General features: G+C 41.0%; 1 protein-coding gene across 2 annotated transcripts in view; it reads left to right on the top strand.

Moving 5' to 3' along the window:
* The window catches only part of Scfd1 (sec1 family domain containing 1), a 65338-nt gene that overhangs the window by 15276 nt on the left and 35918 nt on the right, over window positions 1-14144 (top strand). For both annotated transcript variants that reach the window (XM_038336669.1, XM_038336670.1), the window contains exons 5-10: window positions 1223-1345; window positions 2933-3020; window positions 4249-4338; window positions 6708-6763; window positions 7519-7604; window positions 9368-9467. In XM_038336669.1, the coding sequence (XP_038192597.1) occupies window positions 1223-1345; window positions 2933-3020; window positions 4249-4338; window positions 6708-6763; window positions 7519-7604; window positions 9368-9467 (543 nt within the window). The remainder of the gene's footprint in view (window positions 1-1222; window positions 1346-2932; window positions 3021-4248; window positions 4339-6707; window positions 6764-7518; window positions 7605-9367; window positions 9468-14144) is intronic.

Here is a 14144-nt window from a genome sequence, read left to right as displayed (position 1 = left end):
CTTTTAATTTTGATAGAGTTGATTCATGTTTTTTGTCTGGAGAATATTTTATCAGTAAATACTGTCTGGCCTTTATAAATCTGAGCTCCTTTCTCTGACAGTGACAAGCATGGTTCCCGACAGTGATATTTTATTATGTTGTAATAAATGAAGCTTGCCTGAAGATTAGAGAGTAGAACTAAGCCGCTCGAGGCCGGGCAGTGGTGTCTCACGCCCTGAATCCCAGCACTAAAGGGGAATGTAAGACTAGAGACAGGCTAGGGGCTCAGTCTCCAGTCACCCAGCCTTGGTAGAGGGAAGACTTCTCTAGTGGCTTGGCTCTTTTGCTTTTCTGATCTTCAGGAAAGCTTTATTTATTAAAACATGACTAAAGTATCGCTGTAGTTCCCAGTAGCAGTTACTGTTTGCCCTTTGGCTTGAACACTCTGCACCTTTGCTAAACCACTTGTCTTCACACATATTCCCGCTCACAGCTAGACATGTGTGGGACTAGACACATCTTAAAATTGGTCACATAAAATTGTAATAACATTAAATCTCATGTACATTCATATATGCTTGAAAATGCCTACTACAGCATATATTTGTGGAAACATTTAGATATCCATACCTAATGTCTAAAAATATTTTAAAAACTGATTATGAAATTATACAAATTAATTCTGCTTTTGGTTGAAAATAAATACTTCTAGAGTAAGTTTGGAATGAACACATCTGTGTACAATGAAAGAATTACTTCTTAGGTTATATGACCAAAGAAATTCAAATATAATCAGCATTTAATTATGTTACATAGTATATTAGCTACTCATAGATTTAAAATAAAACAGCTTGAGATAGGGTTTTTCCATGTTTCCCAGCTGGCCACACACTCAGCCTCCTGAGTACTTGGTTCTAGGGCTGCCACATGGTGCTGTGTACTTCTGTGTATTCTTAATAAAACTGCAGATCGGAGGTGTCAGTCAATTTTGCACTGTATTGTAGCTAATGGGATATGGTTGATAATATACTTTTATAACATGGATTATTAAGCTATATTTCAGTGGCCGAGTAGCTGGCTTGTCATTACTTTATTCTCATAGAGTTTGTTTTTATCATTTATTTACCCTGTCTTTCAAATGTGTGTCACCTGCTCCAAAGCCTGGTATTTAGTATAAGAGCTTTGTATATGCTGGTTCCCTGTCTACTCTCGGAGTGACAAATTCATTCATTATATTTATAGGATCTTCGAAATCAGCTTTATGAATCCTATTATCTAAATTTTATTTCTGCAATTTCGAGAAGTAAGCTGGAAGATATTGCGAATGCAGCGTTGGCAGCAAGTGCAGTGACACAAGTTGCCAAGGTGAGAGTCGCTTGATTGAGTGCATTGTTAGTGTAAGAGCCAGCCACGTCCGAGAGCTTCTGATCGTTACAGCTAACCTACCAAATATTTAGACTTAAGTCTTCAAAAATTAGTTTATTTAAATTGTCTTTAAAGTAGGAAAAGTAAAGCAGAATAGAAGAATTGACTACTCACTGACTTGTGAGACAGAAATGAAAAGTAGATCCAGATTTGTGTCTGGCTGAGATTCATGGGGTCCTTGGAGCCCACTTTAGAAATAAGTTGGCAGTCTTGTTTTACATTGCTTGTGTTCACGTGGACCTTATTTCATCTGTCACCGCTACAATCCGTCGCCACATCATCTCCAGATCTTCTTATTTAGGAAAGAGGTCCAGAGAGACCGGAGTCTCCTAGAAGGGTGAAAATGTGCAGCAGGCCAGCGTTCCTGTGACGTCCTCGTCAGCTCCCACTGGGGGGTTACAAGCACACTCTCAGATAACCCTGGCCTTACCCTGCTGCTCTGTGTGCCTCTTGAATTTCGAGAGGACACAAGTTAAAGTTGTGGAGATTGTGTGGACAGGAGGGGTGAAGTGTGCAGTTGCACACACCCCCAGTACATCTTAGAGAGAGCCTGTTGCTGTTTGTGAGTGCCTCTAAAGGCTTCTTCCTGTGTGATGGTGCTTAGAAATTCTCATTCATTTCATACAGAATCATAGGAAGTCTTTTCAGTTTTTTTAGCTAAATTTAAAATCTTTTATGTATTTTTCAGAATATTTTTAAATTTTTATTTATGTATCTCTGTGTATGTATGTACAGATGTAGGGACCAGAAGAGGGTATCAGATCTCTGGGAACTGGAGTTAGGAGCAGTGTGAGCCACCTGACGTGGGTGCTGGAGCACTAGCCCTGGTCCTCTGCTGAACAGCTTGGCCTCCTAACTGCAGAGCCGTCTGCCCAGCCCTTGATGGTGTTTACCTTCTGGACTTGTACAGAACAGCAGTAACTTCCCTGTTGCGTGTGTAAAGGCTGTGGTGCAGAAACAGCTGCTGTGTGGGTATGCAGGGCACCTGGTCACAGAACAGAGGAGGATACATTCCTATCACAACCACAGTTTTCCTTTTTACATCTGTCTAAATTTTGTTTTCTGAAAATAATGCTCTCTTTATTGCCCCAAATTTGTTTTCATTGTTTAAAAATGTTTTTGTTTCTTTGTTTTTTGTCTTTATTATTCTTAACCCCCTTAAAAAAAAAAGACCTTTTAATTTATGTGTCTGTGTGTGTGAATGTACACTGCATGTGTGTGGGTGCAAGTGGAGGCCAGAGGAGGGCAGGAGCTATAGACAGCGGTAAGCTTCCAGCCGTGGGTGCTAGGAGTGAGCCCTGGTCCTCGGGAAGAGCAAGCAAGCACTCTCAGCCGCTGAGCCATCGCTCCAGCTGTGGCTAGCTCTTTACACTTAAGTAGGTAGGCATCCTGCTGCTTGGTATAATTTTTAATTATTGAATTTAATTATAACTTTTCCTATTTTTGTCATTTAGTGTTTCAACCAAACTAAATTTTTAGTATTGCTGTATACTAAAGTTTTTTCATAAGGTTTTTGCTTGTTTCCAGGTTTTTGACCAGTATCTCAATTTTATTACTTTGGAAGATGACATGTTTGTATTATGTAATCAAAATAAGGAGCTTGTTTCGTATCGTGGTACGTAAAGACACAAAAACTATAAGCCGTTTGTAATGTCTGACAAAATGAGTGGCGTACTGGGAGAGAACCGTGATTCCGAATGTGTTTACAGTAGTGTATCTTAAAGTACAGAGGAGAGAAAGCCTCAGCCTAAATTGTCGTAGATAAATAAGACAATAAATTTGTTTTGTAATGTAGTTAAGTACCAATTCTCCGGCCTGCTAGGAATCCCCAGAACAGCTTGTGCTAATGATTCACTCCTGTCAAATGAGACAGTATTTCCATGCAGGGAAAACTAACTCTCTAGTACCTTGACCTTAGACAAAAGTCACGTGCTTACTTCTCTGTACTTCCTTCAGTTCTGGCCCAGATTGCGAGCTTTCTGAGACAAGACAACAACATTCTTTTGGCCCATTCAGATCTCTAATTTGTTTTCTTATTAAAATTAAAGAAAAGTTTTAAGAGAGTATATATATTTTGGAGACAAGGTCTTGTTTTGTAGTGTAGGCTGACCTCAAAGTTGGGCTTCTCCTGCCTCAGCCTTCCAAAGGGCCTGCAGGTGTCTGTACTGCCATCCCTGGGCTCTGTGAGGTTTCTGATGGTGGTTTTTATTCATTGAAGTCTGTTTGTATTGTGTTCATTTTTCAGACTAATTAACACCTAACCTTGTATTTGAAATCTCATTTTCCGTAGCCTTTACATTAAACTTAGACATTTATAAGTCTAATAAAAATTAAAACAGATATCTTCAATTTTTTCCTTGGACAGTTAAATTGCCCAGACGAGCCTGCTGTCAGTCCTGCTTATCAAGCTAAGTTAGAATGTCTCACTGCTTAGTTCCACTAAGTACTCACCATTGCGTTTATAAATATGTACGTCATTCTTCTTTTAAAAGTGATTCAGCCTGTCCAGGCAAGTTTACAAGTCTATTAAAACCACTGAACATTAAGTAATTAAAAATAACTAAACTTAAATAAATATGAAGTCCCTTAAATACTTGTACAGTAACACCAAATAGAATTTTCATTCCTGTCTTTCTACTTCTAAATTTTAATGGATGCTAGCATCCTTACCCAATACAATAAGCACACATCTCAGTCAAATGGACTTGGGTGACCAATTTTCTCTGATGCTGATCATATAACGTAGTTTTTATAATTTAGGTTGGTATCTGCATGATGTTCTATATGTGCAAGCTTTATAAAGGTGTAAATTTTGATTGCTTGTTTTGTCCTCTCTATTTTAGCCATTAATAGGCCAGATATCACAGACACAGAGATGGAAACTGTTATGGACACTATTGTTGACAGCCTCTTCTGCTTTTTTGTTACATTAGGTACGTTTTTAAATCTGTTCCTCCAAAGTAATTAATCACTTAACTCTTTTGGAAATATTATATACTGCAAATATTTTATTTTTTTATTTTTGAAGTCAGCGTCTCATTATGTAGTCCTGGCTCTCCTGAAACTCACAAAGATTAGCCTGCCTCTGCCTTCCCATAATGAAGTTAAAGGTGTCCACTACCACGTCTGGCTATATTCTAACCTGTTATATAGAGAAGTTTCTCTAAAGTTGAGAGAAAGCATGCATTCTATAATATTAAAATAAAATGCTTCTTCTAATAACAGTATGAGTTAGCATTCAGATCTATTTTGTTTTTTTAAGATGAGTTCTCATAAGTCCAGCCTGGCCTCTGTGTAACGTAGGCTAGCCTCCCAAGTGCTGAGCTTACAGACACATATCACCACCCAGTTCAGCAGACCTGAGTTAGCTCCCTAGATACTCTTGGTAATGCAACTCCTTAATGTACTGGTGAGGTGGTTTATTGATGTTCCACCCTGCTGTCAGCTATGTTCTAGTTGTCTCTAGTTTCCATCATAGAAGCTTTCAAACATACTTGTGAGTAGAAAGGTCTGTGCATGGTAATTATCAAAACAAGTGCAAAAGCTTCCAGAAAATGCTGAGGAAAACTTGTACAAATTCTTGGGCTTCTTCCTTGCAGAGATCCACCCCCCATTATATCTTAGCCAGTAAGTTCCTGTGTTTTCTGAGTTTTTGTTTTGTTTTGTTTTGTTTTTTTGGTTTTTTGAGATGGTTTCTCTGTGGTTTTGGAGCCTGTCCTGGAACCAGCTCTTGTAGACCAGGCTGGCCTTGAACTCACAGAGATCCGCCTGCCTCTGCCTCCCAAGTGCTGGGATTAAAGGCGTGCACCACCACCACCCGACTTGTTTTATATTTCTTTGTGGCCATGTATCTCCGTTTTGTTGTTGTTGTTTGGTTAGTTGGTTGGTTTTTTCCAAGAGTGTTACCACCATTAGGTTTTACACACATTCTCACTACCCTGCAGGGGACTCAGGTCTTGGTTGTTTGTTAGTTGATTAGATTTTGTGTAGTGAGTGTGAAACCCAAGGCTGTACTAGATAGACAATGATCTCCAGGGCTGTGTCTCCAGCCTCTGTGTATTACCTGTAGTTCTGCTGTCCTGGACACTCTCTAACCTGTCGTTGTGGTTATTGTTAACAGGTGGCAGGAGCTATGCTTTAAAGCACTAGAGTGGAACGGACATACAAATGATAATTTTTAGGAGACTCTTAATAATATCCAATTTTTGCCTTAATGCACACTAAACAGTAGATAGAAAACAATCTAAAGAAGTTAGTTGTTTAAAAAAAAGTTAGTTGTTGATTTTTTGTTTTGTTTTGTTTTTCTCAAAGACAGGTCTTCTTATGTAGCTTGAGCCCCTCTTGAAGCTCTGTCACCTCGCCCCTGCCTCTGAGTGCTGGAATTGCACCCTTCTTGCCCAGAGGGCTAATTCTGTACTTCTTCCTTTTTGCTGTTTCTGGTTGGGGGTGATCTCTTTTGAGGCACAGGATCTCATCCAGCCCAGGCTACCAGGTCTGGAATTCTTGAATTTTTTGTCTCAACTTCCCGAGGGCCATGCCCAGAATTTGTACATTTCAAGTGTTTTTTGAAATTTTTATAACAAGCTTGCTTAATCCAGGCCGTCAGAGGAGAGGTTTTTTAAAAATTAATCAGTATTGCACATTTTCACTTGACAGTATGCTTCCCTGGAAAATGAAGTGCTGCCATGGCAACACATGGGGACCACAGCAGGAGTCTGTCTGTCTCCATGCGTGAGGTCTTCCTAGAGGGGTTGAGCCTTAGGTAGATCCTTTACATCCTTTACTACGCCATTAAGGGAAGAAATGAGGAGGTCCAGTGAGTGACGTGACCATGGGAAGAGACATTTAGGGTCACTGCACAATAGTAAAGAATGTGTTGTAATCATTTAAGTTGGTTTTACAAAAAGATAACCATCATTTGTTGTTGTTGTTGTTATTATTATCATAGTCCCAAACTGCTGTGGTTCCTAAGCTCTTTTTATTCTTTTAAACCAACTAAAGTAACTTCCGTGACTAAAGGGTTGACTCATCCTTGGAAACTGCAGTTGGAGGTCCAGATGGTGGCATAGTCCATCCCTGAGAACTTGCTCACACTGGTCAGCTCCATATTAAAATCCTCTTCTTCTGGTTCTGTTTATTGTTACAGAGAAGGTTAATTTCTGAAATCTTGCTTTCAGTCTTGAGATTTCCCAGTCCTCTGTGTCTAACCTGAATTTGTTTGCATCTTCACATCTGCTAATTTAAAGTATGCATTTTAATTAGTGGCCAAAGTTATTGTTAACATTTTTTTTAATTAAAATAGGTGCTGTTCCCATTATCCGATGCTCAAGAGGAACTGCCGCAGAAATGGTGGCAGTGGTGAGTCTCGGCCTCTGAGTGCAAACACAGCCAGCCATGTGAGCTGCTCTCGCAAGCAAGTCAGATGTCTCTCTCAAGAGTCCGGATAGTGGTGTCATATGTGACGTACCAATGCAGAGATTTGGTTACTTTGGGACTCCCCATCTCCACCTCCCCAAATGAAAGGCCACCTCTGTGCATGTCTCTGCAGCAGAGTAAAACCGCCAACCGCGCGTGCTGTCCTAGTCCACACTGCACTTTGTGACATGCACTTTTGCAGATTGTTTTACACTTACCTTCGCCCAAATTATTCTTCATTCAGCTTCTTTTAGTTAGTGCTTATTAGCAACAAACACAGCCTTAATATTGAATTAAAGAGAATTTCCTTTAAAGATTAAAAGAGGGATCAGGAGAAACAAAGAATTCCTTCAAGCAAACAAACAAGCCTACGGTGTACACGGCATGGAAAGACAGGGTGCAGTGAGCTGGGCTCTCCATGCCCTCCAGCCCAGACTTCTCTTTCTTCAGTCGTGCAGAGCGCTGGTCAGCTGCAGTTTACAATGCTCATTAGTGGTGCCAGCGTTGAAGCACATTAAAAAAAAAAATGGTTTTTTTAAGTGCAAGTTACGATGGCATTGAAAAAGTTAAAATATTTAGGTTCTGAATTACCACTTTATAAAGAAAATCTAAGTTTCTTGATTATGTACTGAAACGTTGAGTTACCTATTTAGTATCATAAGAAAGTATTAACAGTTCATCTAAAATATGATTTTCAGAAACTAGATAAGAAACTCCGGGAAAATCTACGGGATGCAAGAAATAGCCTTTTTACAGGTGACCCACTTGGGACTGGCCAGTTCAGGTATGTGTGGCTGTTCGTTTTTGTTTTGATTTCCTTGTGTGATAAGAATGCTTTTTTTGTTTTTTGTTTTTTGTTTTTTTTGTTTTGTTTTGTTTTTTTGTTTTTCGAGACAGAGTTTCTCTGTGGCTTTGGAGCCTGTCCTGGAACTAGCTCTTGTAGACCAGGCTGGCCTCGAACTCACAGATATCCGCCTGCCTCTGCCTCCCGAGTGCTGGGATTAAAGGCGTGCGCCACCACCGCCCGGCGATAAGAATGCTTTTATCATCAGAAAATGATTTCTTACTTTTTCATCTGGTGTCAGAATCAAGGTTTTGACTTAATTTGAAGAATAAATAGATGCCAAATAGAAATTATCTTCTTTCAGTAGAAATGTCTCCATACACTTCCATCTGTAGAAGGCTTTCTGTTTACATGGTTTCTAAGGCTTGAGGCTGTTTTCTGTCAGGGATCAGTCTTCTGGTAATAAGGAAGATGAACATCCTGTAGGTCCTGCTGACACCCTGATAATTTGCAAGGTATTTCTGTCTTCGGCATGAGCAAGTAATGCCAAAGTCGCTGACTGTTGAATGCCTATTGAATAGGAATGCTGAAAACCCATGCACAGCAGGGTGCATTTTGATTTTTATCAGTGGGTAACATTGTTGAAAGAATTCGAGAAACTCGCTGCAATGTCTTAAAATTATTTAAAGAAGAGACAGTTTTATAAAGTGAATTGTTACCTACAGATTAGACTAATTAGTAAGACCTGTCAGGGCAGAAATTATATCCATAGAAATAGCTGTCCACTAGCAATGAAAGCATCATCTGCTTGTTCATATGCAGTAACTCTGAGGCTTCGTAGCCTTGTGCACCGCTGCTGTCAGTACCGCCCATGCCGGCCGGCTCTGTGTTACTTGCTTGGCCATCTCAGCTCTCCACTACCTTACGCCCTCATCTGCCTTCCTTAACCGTCCTGAGTATCATTCATCTGTTCCTCACTGAGGAGACTGGAAACGTCGGTTCTCATGTTTGTTCTTCATACCTTACTTAATGGTCATCTTTCCGTGCTGTACTGTGTGCCCTAGGAACCAGTAGAAGGGAACTGCTTTATTTGGTTGAATTTGGTTTCATCACAATATTATGGCATTTTATCATGGTTGAATATATTTTGAGTTATCTTACTTAGCAGTTTGTTGGATGGGTGTTAGTTATGTTTAAATCCAACCATAGACTAGTGGTTGTCAGCCATCTTGATTCTGCTGCCTGTAAACATGTGGTGAAGTCTGGAGACATGTTCAGTAGTCTTGACCAGGTGCATGCCTCCAGAATCTAGTGGTGTGTATCGTAGCATGTCAAGAAGGGTCCTAGAATGCTAGACTTGACCATGCACACCACAAACCATGGTGAACAAATTATGTAGCGTCAAATGTCAGGAGTGCCACAGTGAAGAAACCCTGCTGTAAGCTATCTTCCTCCCTCTCCACATACTCTGGAATAATAAACTGCACTCAGTAGTAAGGGCATCGCTAATGTTTAGTCTGGAGTCAGTGTAGTTAGGAAGACCCCCCGCCTGTGCCTGTGGGGCAGAGAGGCACTAACATGGTCCTGGCACAGGTGGAGACTGCGTAGCTAATGGAGCAGGTAGAGGTGCCCGCAGCTGACTGTAGTAGAGATGGTACGTGTTCCACAGCTGCCCTTATCAAAATGGCACACTGGAAGATACTAGGAAGTGTGAAATGTGTACATCACTATCACGTTTATATGATGTTCTGACATATTTGCAGCTTCCAGAGGCCCTTGTTAGTCCTTGTCGACAGAAACATTGATTTGGCGACGCCTTTGCACCACACGTGGACATACCAAGCCCTGGTACATGATGTGCTGGTAAGAGGCTACATACCGCACTTTTTATTGGAATGTGGTAAATTCAGTAGTTTCCTTAATTTTAAACTAACATTGTGGCTACAGACACAAAGTTAAGAGGGATAAAACTGAAAAATATGGATAAAAATAGTGCTGTAGATGCTAGAGAAGCTGAACCCATGGTCTGTGAGGATGGGGTAAATCCGTGCTGTAGATGCTAGAGAAGCTGAACCATGGTCTGTGAGGATGGGGTAAATCCGTGCTGTAGATGCTAGAGAAGCAGTTCTGAACCATGGTCTGTGAGGATGGGGTAAATCCGTGCTGTAGATGCTAGAGAAGCTGAACCCATGGTCTGTGAGGATGGGGTAAATCCGTGCTGTAGATGCTAGAGAAGCAGTTCTGAATCCATGGTCTGTGAGGATGGGGTAAATCCGTGCTGTAGATGCTAGAGAAGCAGTTCTGAACCCATGGTCTGTGAGGATGGGGTAAATCCGTGCTGTAGATGCTAGAGAAGCTGAACCCATGGTCTGTGAGGATGGGGTAAATCCGTGCATTGTTGGCAGTAACGGGGAAGAAGCAGTGAAGGAAGTTAAGCGGCCATATTTTCATGTTAAGTAAGTAAAATTTAAAAATTGAAATCATTTCCTTTAGAAAGAAAAACTAATTCCTTCAGTTAAACTTCATTTAATAGCAAAATTGAATAGCATTTTCATGTTATGCATTGTTTTCTGAAAAAAATTTCAAAAAAAATTGCATGCTTAGAATTTGGTATTTGACTATGTTCTCAATCATCTACTAAGTGTTTGTTGTGTGATGTGTAGAAAGAAAGCCCAGCCCAGCCTTCGTAAATATATGCGTACGCAATTTCTAGAAAAACAATAGTAAGACCGCAGTCTCCACTTTATAGACAGAGGAAGTGAGATGCAAGAGACTACAGCCTTGAGGTTGAAGGCCTGCCTGGGCTAAGTAGTCCAGGACAACTTGCAGCCACAAGTGAGACCTGAAAGAGAGAGCGTTGAGAGAATTTGAACCCAGAATGTTAGCTCTAAGACAAGCATGCTAGTTGACAAGCTTCCGGGGCCATAGCCTGGTGTCCTCATCACAAGATTTCACATAATGCCATATGAACAGGAAACGAGGGCACACTTGAAACCAAGATAGTTTAAAGCATTTGCTTAAATAAATCACATGTAGGAGTGCTGGTAGAAACTGTCAGTTCTACAGGTACAGAGAGACCTATGCTACAATTCGGGAGAATGTCAAGGGAATACGGGTTAGCCATTCAATACAGAAAAAAGAAACTAGAGAAAGCCTCAGAAATGAGACAAGAAAGCCTATCATAAGAGGCGAATGAGAGGGTGAGTGAATGGACAGATATTTTGGACCCAGGCTTCAGCAGTGATTAAACACACACGCACGCACGCGCGCGCACACACACACACACACACACACACACACAAGTATTCCTGTCTTCTTGCAGTTGCGTTCTAGTGAGAAGACACAGGCAATAAACAAATACGTAACATTCAGAAAGTAAAAAGTACTCTAGATTAGAATAAAGTGCTGATAAATAGGACTGAGATTTTAAAGCCAGACAGCTCTCACGTATAAAATGACAGGTAATAATGATCCAATATAATATAATAAATACAATAATATAAGGAATAAAATAAATTGTATAGCTTCACGGGGACAGAGCACTCTAGGTAGAAAGGTTCAGGTGTGTCTGAAAAGTGGCATGGTAGCCTATTAGCCACATTGAAGTAGTATGGGGGTCAGGTAGAAGGAAGCAAAATAGTACAGATCGTCGACTTAATTTGAGGAGCATGAGAAGTCATGCATCAATTTGAATCAGAACTATTTAAACTGTCATGGTAGCTGTTTTGTTGGGGGTGGGAGAATTGGGAGTTCAGGGTCATTCTCAGCTACACAGTAAGTCCCGGGAAGCTTTAGATACATGAGACCCAGTCTAAAAAAACTAAGCAAGAAAGAAGAAAGAAAGAAAGAAAAACAAAAGACAAGTTTACGGTCAAAACCTGTTGAAGCAAGTTTAAGACAGATTTCAAAGGGAATAGTTTTTTGTTTTTTGTTTTTTTTTTTTGGTTTTTTTCGAGACAGGGTTTCTCTGTAGCTTTGGAGCCTGTCCTGGAACTAGCTCTTGTCGACCAGGCTGGTCTCGAACTCACAGAGATCCGCCTGCCTCTGCCTCCCGAGTGCTGGGATTAAAGGCGTGCGCCACCACCGCCCGGCGAAAAGGGAATAGTTTTAATTCCATATTTTTTTCCTGACTAGAGAGTTGGAAAGGTGAGTGATTGCTGGAAGGATAATGTGAGGTCCAGAAAAGTGAGGGAAAGTCACCATATTTGTGAACCAATCAAGAAAATATTTAATGATGTAGAAAGACTGTCCAGCAGGGGGCAGTAGCGAGTAATACAGACCTTGGCATTAACATTTGGGCCTTATCATTCTCTGTTGTGGAGACTTCTTAGACATTATGTTTGCCATCAGCCCTGGCCTTGGTCACTCCTCTATACACCTGTAATACTCCCTCAATTTAACAACCAGAGTTTCTTCCCACTGTACCAAATGTACCCTGGGGAGAAGAGGTGGGAACTGGTAATATCTGCCTCTGATTGAGAGCAACTGTTACTGACTAGCCAAGTGAGTTTCCAGATTGGAGTGGGTTTAGGGAGGAGGACAAGTGAACCAGTTGGAGATAGTGAAGAAGACAGATAGTCCCAGGTCCAAAACTGGGGGGGGGGGGGGGATAAAAAAAATTAGCTCCAACTGAAAGAGGTCGCTGTTTGGAGTTCAAATAGAGAACAAAACCACAGGTGTTTGGAGCAATGTTCAGAATGGCTTTTCCCGGTAACTGAGTTTCTAGCCAGTGTAGCAGCAGGATTTCCAGACAAGGTACGAATGGGAGATGGGGCCTGAGAGAGCGAGGGGTAAAGAGACATACAGAATGGGCATGTTGAACATCTTAATGGTCTCTACTACTTTATCAGTAGCCCCCAAACTGTGGTGGGAACCCAGTAAAAAGCATGCCATTTAGGGGTCACCTCGTCACCTCTTCTCTCCTGCATCCGATGGTGTGGAAGCTCTCTAGAGCGCTGAGATATCTTGTGATCTTTTCTTATTTTATTTTTGTTTTTGTTTTTGTTTTTGTTGTTAAGACAAGGTTTCTCTGTGTAGCCCTGGCTGTCCTGGAACTCATTCTGTAGAACAGGCTGATCTTGAATTCAGAGATCTGCCTGCTTTGCCTCCTGAGTGCTGGGATTTAAGGCATGGCCACCACCACCCTGCTGGGATTCTTTCCAATTGCTAAATTTGATGCATTCCTGGGCTCCTTGACTCTCCTAGGTGTAGGAAATTGAAATACAAAGTCCTGTGAGTTTGAGAAGTAAGACGTAGATGCCCATAATTTCAGCAGGAAAGATTACTGCCCAGGCCTTGTTAGAAGACAGGAGCGTAGACCTGAACAATCCTAACATGGTTCCTAACGAGGTCTCCTCATCCCCGAGGAAGTCAGAATAAGGCACAGAAGTTTTTGTGCTGCCCACTGATGCACTTGTTTCCCGCACATCCTGTCGTCACTGTTGGATTGCTGAGAGCCTCGGGGCAAAGCAGACATGTGGCTCCCACTCTTAATTCTAGCACTTTAGAGGGAGAGGCAGAGAGGAGTGAGTGGATGGCTTATTTTTCCTAGGGTCATGTTGTGATAAAGTTTGCAGTCTTGTAGAGATTGCTTAACTACACAAGTTTCAGGGGCCTACTTCTGTGCATTTTATTGCAGTTTTTAAATTTTATTTGTTTAGTTTTTTGAGGCAGTCTCACATCATAGCAGGTTGATCTGGACTTAACTGATGGCAGTCCTCCTGCCGTCAGCCTCCCAAGTGCTGGGGTGCACATACGCACCACACGCCCAGCTTAATACCATTTCAAATATGAACGGGCTGTAAACCCGTACCACAGGTTAACAGATTGTAACTGTGCCATCATCCGGCCTATTTTGTTTGTTTGTTTGTTTGTTTCTTCTTTTTTAAGCTCGAGGATGGTTTCATTAGTTTAAAAGGAAAACCTCCAGTGAATGTGCGCTATAAATCTTGGCAGCGCCCAGAGACTAACGGAGAAGAAAAGAAAGCCTTGCCACGAGAGTTAAGTTGGCATGGTGCCAGCCATGTGATGGGGAGCCCCTGTACCAGAAAAAGCACTTGGGCTCTGGCTGGCATCTGCTGGGAGACAGAAAAGAAGGAAAACTCAAAACTCAGAAAGATAAGACTGACCCAACAGAACACCATAGCGGCTTGGAGGGACTCTTATTTATTGAATATTTTTAAAAAACTACTCACTTTGTATTTTTCTTCAGAGTTTTCAGAAGTCTTAATAATTAATACCCATTGTCTCCACAAGATGGAGTAAAACTTCTAGTTAGCAAACAAAATTGAAGTTTGATTTTTCTATTATTTATGTTCGTCTGGAATAACCTAAGCCATTGATAATTATTTATATATTAGATCTTGGAAACAACTGTGATAATTGAGACAGCCTTCCTACGTGTTAAAATGGTTAGTTTTTAAATTTAATTTTTTTAAATGGGAAATATACTCTTAAGTCAAAAAACCTTTGTAATACCCTTTCCCTTTGTGAGAGTATAAGAACCAAATAAATGATTAGGCAGTTGGGAGTTCATTGAAC

This window comes from Arvicola amphibius, chromosome 7, assembly GCF_903992535.2.
Source record: "Arvicola amphibius chromosome 7, mArvAmp1.2, whole genome shotgun sequence".
Classification (NCBI taxonomy): Eukaryota; Metazoa; Chordata; class Mammalia; order Rodentia; family Cricetidae; genus Arvicola; species Arvicola amphibius.
The sequence above is the reverse complement of the archived record's forward strand: the minus strand, read 5'-3'. Positions and strand labels throughout refer to the sequence as shown.